At 52.0% G+C, this 8,530-nt stretch overlaps 1 protein-coding gene across 1 annotated transcript; it reads right to left on the reverse strand.

Moving 5' to 3' along the window:
• Window positions 1–3,199: 3,199 nt before the first annotated feature.
• On the reverse strand, window positions 3,200–8,217 carry LOC311226042 (WD repeat, SAM and U-box domain-containing protein 1; the record flags this gene model as incomplete). Its single annotated transcript, XM_084311421.1, is given in 4 exon segments — window positions 3,200–3,309; window positions 4,730–4,917; window positions 7,791–8,179; window positions 8,182–8,217. Coding segments are annotated over 4 exon segments (723 nt in total).
• Between the last annotated feature and the right edge of the window lie 313 nt (window positions 8,218–8,530).

Here is an 8,530-nt window from a genome sequence, read left to right on the forward strand (position 1 = left end):
TGCTGCGGTGGCAGCCCCTCGCCAGCGAGGGAGAGACACTGGCTGGTGTTTCTTTCACACCAAGTATGGAGCCAGGGCTAACCAATGCCGTCCCCCATGTACTTACAAGGGGCCGGGAAACGCCCGGGCCGGCGCTCAACAGTGGCCATGAGCGTTGGTGGGGCCGGCAGGCTACTGTTTATTCGGGACAACATCTCAGGCAGGCGTTTCATGTGCGACACAGGGGCACAGAGAAGCGTGCTGCCTGCGTCAAGGGTGGACACCCTGGCCGACGGGCATGGACTCCCTATGGAAGCTGCCAATGGTACTACGATCCGTACGTATGGCAGTAGGCTAGTGGAGTTGTGTTTTGGTGAGCGGCGGTTTAGCTGGAACTTCATTACTGCTGATGTGTCTGTGCCCCTGCTGGGTGCTGATTTTCTGTGTGCCTATGGATTGTTGGTGGATGTCAGGAACAATCGATTGATCGACGCCACCACCTTTTGTTCATTTGAATGTACTGTCGGGGCAGCGCCTCCTGTGGGTTTGTCTAACATGTTGTCTGTTACAGATGAGTTTCACCAGCTGCTAGCCGAGTTCCCTGTCCTTACCCAGCCCACTTTCTCGTCCTCCACCAGTAAGCACGGTGTGGAGCATCACATCGCTACGGCAGGTGCGCCAGTCTACTCCCGGGCTCGGCGCCTAGATCCTGCCAAGCTGGCCGTGGCCAAGGCAGAGTTTTCCAACATGGAGAACCTGGGTATTATCCGTCGTTCTGACAGCCCATGGGCCTCACCCCTTCACATTGTCCCCAAGGCTGCCGGCGGGTGGCGCCCGTGTGGCGATTACCGCCGCCTTAACGAGGTAACCACACCGGACCGATACCCGGTTCCACATATTCAGGATTTTTCCACCCACCTGGCCCGGAAGCTCATATTTTCAAAAATAGATTTAGTTTGAGGTTACCACCAGGTGCCGGTCCACCCAGCGGACATCCCTAAGACGGCGGTGATTACTCCCTTTGGTTTGTTTGAGTTCTTGCGCATGCCATTTGGGCTTAAAAACGCAGCACAGACATTCCAGCGCTTGATGGACTCTGTGTTACGGGACCTGCCTTTTTTGTTTGTCTACCTAGATGACATCTTAGTCGCCAGTACCACCAAGGCAGAGCACTTGTCCCATCTCAGGACCCTTTTCCACCGACTCAGTCAGCATGGGCTCATAATTAACCCAGCTAAATGTCAGTTTGGGCTGTCTAGGATCGATTTCCTCGGGCACCACGTCACCAAAGATGGGGCAGTTCCCCTCCCATCTAAGGTTGACGCCATAGCAAATTTTCCACTGCCACCCACCATCAAGGCTCTGCAAGAGTTCCTTGGCATGGTACATTTTTACCATCGGTTTGTCCCCCGGGCTGCTCAGCTAATGCGACCTCTTTACGAGGCTCTCAGGGGTAAAATCGCCAAACATGTGGTGGACTGGACGGACGAGAGACGCAAGGCGTTTGTCGATACTAAAACCGCCCTGGCCAATGCAACCAGGCTGGCACACCCACTTCCCAACGCCCCTGTTGCCATCACCACTGATGCTTCAGACTATGCTGTTGGAGCGGTATACGAGCAGTGGGTGAGTGGGGCTTGGCAGCCACTGGCGTTTTTTAGCCGACAGCTTCGTCCTAATGAGTGCAAATATAGCACTTTTGATAGGGAGCTCCTCGCCCTCTATCTGGCCGTGCGGCATTTCCGTTCCCTGCTGGAGGCTCGTTCGTTCACGGCATTTGTAGACCACAAGCCACTCACTTTTGCTATGGCTAAAGTAAGTGAGCCATGGTCTGCCCGTCAGCAGAGGCACCTGTCATATATCTCAGAGTTTACCACGGATATTCAGCATGTCGCAGGCAGGGACAATCTAGTGGCAGACTGTCTCTCTCGGGCCTTGATCGGGGCCGTCCATGTTGGTTTGGATTATGCACGCATGGCCTCAGACCAGGTTTCCGACCTGGACGTTCAGGCCTACAGGACGGCCATCACAGCACTCAGGCTGGAGGATGTGGCATTTAATGAGGCTAACAGCACACTCCTGTGCGACGTTTCCACGGGGCGGCCGCGACCGGTGGTGCCCAGCAGTTGGAGACGTTATGTTTTTGACATCATACATGGTCTCTCTCACCCCGGTAACAGGGCGTCTCAAAAGCAGGTGGCAGCCAAGTTCATTTGGCACGGGCTGAAAAAGGATGTGAGCGGGTGGGTTAAGACCTGTGTGATGTGCCAGCGCGCTAAGGTACACCGCCACATTAAAGCTCCTTTGGCCCAGTTCTCCGTGCCCGAAAGGAGGTTTGACCACGTGAATGTGGACCTGGTGGGTCCATTACCCCCATCGCATGGTTTCACATACCTCCTCACGATGGTGGACAGAACCACTCGGTGGCCAGAGGCCGTTCCGCTGTCATCCACAACGTCCACGGATGTGGCTCGGGCGTTTATATATACGTGGGTGGCCCGGTTTGGTGCTCCGTCTGACCTTTCGTCGGACCGCGGACCGCAGTTCACCTCTGAGCTTTGGTCCGAGATTGCCAGAAACTTAGGCGTGAGACTGCACCGCACTACCGCTTATCACCCGCAGGCTAACGGTTTGTGTGAGCGGTTTCACCGGTCCATGAAGGCTTCTCTCCGAGCTACCCTTAGCGATGGTAGTTGGGTCGACAGGCTCCCGTGGGTCATGTTGGGTCTCAGGACCGCCCCCAAGGCTGATCTCCAGTCATCGTCGGCTGAGCTGGTCTATGGCCAACCGCTGCGGGTCCCCGGGGAGTTTTTACCTGACACCACAGACCCCTGGTCTGTGACCCAGCAGCGCGTTTCAAACTTGGAGAACGCTAGGGCATTTGTGCCGGTCCCCACCTCGCAGCATGGTTTGCCACAGACTCGTGTTCCACCCGGCCTCCAGGCCACGGAATACGTGTTCATACGGCACGATGCCCACCGCGGGTCCTTTCAACCCCCCTACGATGGCCCGTTTCGGGTCCTACAGACGGGAAGTAAGACCTTCGTGGTGGACATTGGCGGTAAACCGGAACATGTCTCGGTGGACAGGCTTAAGCCAGCTCACTTGGATGTGGATCACCCCGTGGCACTCGCTCAGCCCCCGCGGCGGGGGCGACCTCCCCGTGTTAAACCTCGTCACCATAGGTCGCTTTTTGAAAATATGAGTCCCTCACCGCCCATTAGGCACCTTGCCCCTTGCCCTCCCCGCCACTGCAAGGCCCCAGGGGGTCCCACGGTAGCTCATATGCCGGCTCCAGTTGTTCGGAGCCGTTATGGTCGGGAGGTCCGTCTACCGACCCGTTTTGTGAGTTAATAGGGTGAATTCTGGGGGGACATATGTAGTGGGCACTTACATGGGCACTTACCTGGACGGGACATAATCCACCTACACTGTCACTTTAAGGACACGGGGCATCCGGGGTATCTAGAGCGGCCATATTAACGCTTCACTTGGTTTGTTGTGGTATCCATGGTTATGCTATTAAATGATGCACACTGATGTGTGGTCAAAGAAACTTCACTCTCTTTGGTCGTGATTTCCCGTCTCCTACACCAGTATAATTAGTATTAAAGAATTAGATGGGAGTTCTGTGTGCGTGTCCATTCATGAGCCGTTTAAACAACTCTTTTGGTGTGGGTAACGTTCATACAATTAACCCCTTCCTATTCCACCTTTCCCTTGTTATTGTAAGGTTTCTAGTGTCACTGAGGGAGGGTACTGTTTGCGGGGGGAACCAGGGTATTTATTTACAATTCAGTCACTAGGTGTGGGAGGGTTTGAAGGAGTAATTGGGGGAAGTGGGAGCGTGTTGGGGAGTACTGCGACCGCCCTGCTGCAGGGGAGGAAGACCAGAGTACCAGACCAGGTTGGTAAATCCCGGGCCTCATCCACTCACACTACCAGCCTCCAGTTGAAGCTCCAGACTCAAAGACGGAGGTGCAGTCAGACAGAGCTCTACTGTGTCTCGCTACCCAGTGATTGTGCCCACCCGTTCCCACGAAGCAGGGATAATCCACCCTGCTACATTTATCTTGAAAGATATAAATTAAACAAGGTGGAGGCAGACAGTGAAGGAACACAGTGAACCTTTTTGTAAAATTGTTACCATGTTTACTAATTTTCACCTACAATTTACACCACATACTGTATGTACTGTAATATAAATGTGTAGATGGTACACAGTGAGCACTCAATGAAAACGTGTTATTTTACTTGTTCTTCACATAAAATGAACCAAGGCCAACGGGTCTCATTGTATCATTTATATTTTAGTAAACACTGAAAACCTACAAGGGTTAAAGGAACACACCAACATTTTGAGAAATTAGCTTACCGTCTTCTCCAGAGAGAGAGAAGAAGATAGATACCAGTTTCCTCTCTGTGCGTTCAGAAGAAAGCTATCTGGCTGCATGTTAGCCTAGCTTAGCACAATGAATGGAAGCGGACAGTGCCGGTTAGCCTTCGGGAGGTGTTAGTTGGACAATGCCTAGGTTAACCGGCACTGTCCGCTTCCATTCATTGTGCTAAGCTAGGCTAACGTGAAGCCAGATAGCTTTCTACTGAACGCACAGAGAGGAAACTGGTTTCCATCTTCTTGTCTCTCTCTGGAGAAGACGGTAAGGTAATTTCCCAAAATGTTGGCGTGTTCTTTTAAAGATACTTCCTTGCATCGTTCTTCCAGAACCAGACTGCTTTGGGGGCTTCTCACCGATCTGAACCTGGGCACTGAAGCTGCAGCAGCAGACCCCCAGGTCGTGGGTGTCCCTCTCGGCGCGGACCAGCTCCAGGTCCAGGTCCCACAGCTTGACGTCTCCATGGCTGCAGCCTGTCACCACCAGCTGGCCGCAGGGGGAGACGTCACAGGCCGAGACGCTGGCCTCACTCACTGCCACACAGCTAGGAGAGAGAAGGTTAGGTACAGAGAGACCAAGACGCTGGCCTCACTCACTGCCACGCAGCTAGGAGAGAGAAGGTTAGGTACAGAGAGACCGAGACGCTGGCCTCACTCACTGCCACACAGCTAGGAGAGAGAAGGTTAGGTACAGAGAGACCAAGACGCTGGCCTCACTCACTGCCACACAGCTAGGAGAGAGAAGGTTAGGTACAGAGAGACCGAGACGCTGGCCTCACTCACTACCACACAGCTAGGAGAGAGAAGGTTAGGTACAGAGAGACCAAGACGCTGGCCTCACTCACTGCCACGCAGCTAGGAGAGAGACAAGGTTAGGTACAGGGAGAGCTGGTAATACAACTATAATAACAGGTGACAAAGTGATCCCCCTCACTACTTTTAAAAGGTGCGGCAAGTGGTGTTTTTTGTGAAAATAAGTCAAGTAGCTCTACATTCCGACAGCCATCACTGATACAGTGTCTGGTCAGTAACATAGCCGTATTCTTGTTTACCAGAGAGGAGATCCGGTACAAGAATCTAGTTCGTTGGTTGACTTTTTTGATTACATTGGATGCCATTTTGTCACAGGAAAGATTTGCCTCTAGGATGGAACCCAGGTATGTAATTTCATCTTTCCTTGTGACAATATTGTCACCCACTGTAACTGAGAAGCGGTCGGTCTTGCTGAGTTTGTTATTTGAACCGAAGAGAATGGACTCTGTTATACCCAGGTGTAATGATAGTTTGTTATCAGCGAGCCAGGTGCAGTTTCTGCTAGTTGTTCTTGTTCTTGTCAGAGACCAGCAGGGCTGAGTCGTCCACGAACAGGAACAAGTTGCAGTCACAAGCTGACGACATGCCATCAGCTCACTGATAGACTATCACTCACTAGATCACTGATATTACTGATCCACTCACTCTTTAATTATTATAATTTTTGTATCTACTTTTTCTCCCCATTTTCTATTTTTCTCCCTTCCCCAATTTCGTATTGTCCAATTCTACCCTCCCCTGTCTTGAACGTTGGTAGGCCATGCCTCCCACAAGCCGGCTGCAATGTGGACGAAGCCTTGCATCACGTGTCCCCTCCGGTACTCGAGGAGGCAGCCGTCGCATCTTTTCACCTGCACAGCGCGATCTCTCAGCGGCGGGGGTCTGCGTGGGAGGGACACGCCGCCCCCGTCGCTTCCTGATTCTGCTTCGCAGGCGCACCAACCGACCTGTAGGAGTCGATGTCCACAACGTCCGATCCCCACCCACCAGCTTCCCACCCCCTAATACTGCCAATTGTATTAGTATGAACGACCAGCCAAGCTGGTAGCAACGGCGAGAGCTGGGCTCAAACCCAGCATCTCCTGCATTGGTGGCGATTGCCACCTAGCCGCCACTCTTTAATAATTTTTGTAAATAGTTTCTTTTTTTTGTATCCACTTTTTCTCCCATTTTCTATATTTTCTCCCATCCCAATTTCGTATCATCCAATTCAACCCTCCCCTGTCACGGACGCTGTTTCTTGCCTCCCACAAGCCAGCTGCAATGTGGACTAAGTCATACATAGCACAAGTCCCCTCCGGTACTTGAGGTAACAGCAGTCGCATCTTTTCACCTGCGCAGCTCGATCTCTCAGTGGCGAGGAGTAACGCGTGGGAGGCTCACGCTGCCCCCGACACTTCCTGATTCTACTGCGCAGGCGCACCAACCGACCTGTAGGAGTCGCTGTACACAACGCCCGATCCCCACCCAACAGTTTCCCACCCCCTAATATGGTCAATGTGTATTAGTACGGACGACCAGCTAAACTGAAAGCAAATGTGGAGCGCTGGGCTCGAACTGACGAGCCCAGCGTCTCCAGCATTTCGTGGCGAGCGCCTTGCCCACTACGCCACGTAGCCGCCCTTTATTTTTGTAAATAGTTTCATTAGTTAATTAAATTACTTTCTTTAAATCCTTCTTGTGTGGTCTTCCTTGTTTCGTCTGTACCCTGTTAGTAAATCCTGGGCCCCATCCGCTCCTGCTGCCCGACCTCCAGTTCGACGTTCCGGGCCCAAAGACGGGGGTTCAGTTAGATCAAGCTCTACTGCATCCCGCTACCAGGTGGCCGTGTACAACCACTCCCATAAAGCAGGGATAATCCACCCTGCTACATTAAGAAAGACGTTTGTCTTGTTTACACCAGGGTCCCCCATTTTCAATTCATAGTGACATTTATGACATACACAACATACATGACATTTATGGCATAGGGACATACATGACATACAGGTAGAACTGGTACATTTGTGACATATACGATATGCAAATATACAGTACTGTTACCCATAGATCCTGACAGAGAGTATATGATGGGGAGGAGACTGTACATTAGGAGGGGGTGGGAGAGAAATATACATACGGTGGGGAGAAAATATATACATACGGTGGGGAGGAGACTGTACATTAGGAGGGGGTGGGTGGGTGGGAGAGAAATATACATACGGTGGGGAGAAAATATATACATACGGTGGGGAGGATACTGTACATTAGGAGGGGTGGGTGGGTGGGAGAGAAATATACATACAGTGGGGAGAAAATATATACATACGTTGGGGAGGAGACTGTACATTAGGAGGGGTGGGTGGGTGGGAGAGAAATATACAGTACATACAGTGGGGAGAAAATATATACAGTGGGGAGGAGACTGTACATTAGGAGGGGGTGGGTGGGTGGGAGAGAAATGAATGAATGAATGAAAACTTTATTTAACAGATTGCAGAATGGGTACAATACACACAATTGTTAAGGGGATGCAGACGTCTTGTTCACGTCATCAGGGTCCCCCATTTTCAATTCATAATACATTTGAATCTAATGTTGATACAGTGGGCCATCTCTGTACTACCTGCGTAATTCCTTCGAATGGAAATCCCAGAGGGCCAGGGTTCCATCGCAGGCGCCGGACAGGAGGAAAGCGGAGTCGGGCGTCAGGGAGCACACTCTGACGCCACTGCGTCCTGGGTGTTCCAGCGTGGCCAGCACCTCACCTGTCCCGGTGCTCACCTCACCTGTCCCGGTGCTCCACACGATGATGGACGCTTCCGTGGAGCAGGTAACCAGGTAGCTGCCGCAGGAGCTGAAGCGGCAACAGTGAACTCCATACCCGTGTCCGGAGAGAGGGGAGAACGGAAGCTCCGAGAAGTCGCTCGTCGTGCCATACACGCGTATTGTCTTGTCGCCGGAGGACGTCGCCAGAAGCGTCGGGGAGAACGCGCAGGACGTGACCTCGTCTCGAATCGATGGTGTTGGAGACTGCAGACTATTGACACCATGTGGTTGTGACGTTTGGCGAGGCGTCTGCTCTGTGAACGGAGCGGTTTAGACAGAGTTCCAAAGTGCCCAAGCTGCCACCACCAGGGTTTAGGGGACTGCAACTCAAGCTGGATGGGGCGCAATTACGCACAGCACACATGAACGGAACATGACACATGTTAGTATTGATTAGCAAGCATTCCATTACACATGTACTAAATAACGTTATAAAAAGCCCAATCCGTAATTTGTTTGACCAGGTCAACGTGGACTATTCACACATGATTTTGCAAACCTCGCCAACGTAAACAAACCCTTTAGAGCTCATGTTTA

Source organism: Notolepis coatsorum (genome assembly GCF_963971535.1).
Source record: "Notolepis coatsorum genome assembly, chromosome: 3".
NCBI classification, from domain to species: domain Eukaryota; kingdom Metazoa; phylum Chordata; class Actinopteri; order Aulopiformes; family Paralepididae; genus Notolepis; species Notolepis coatsorum.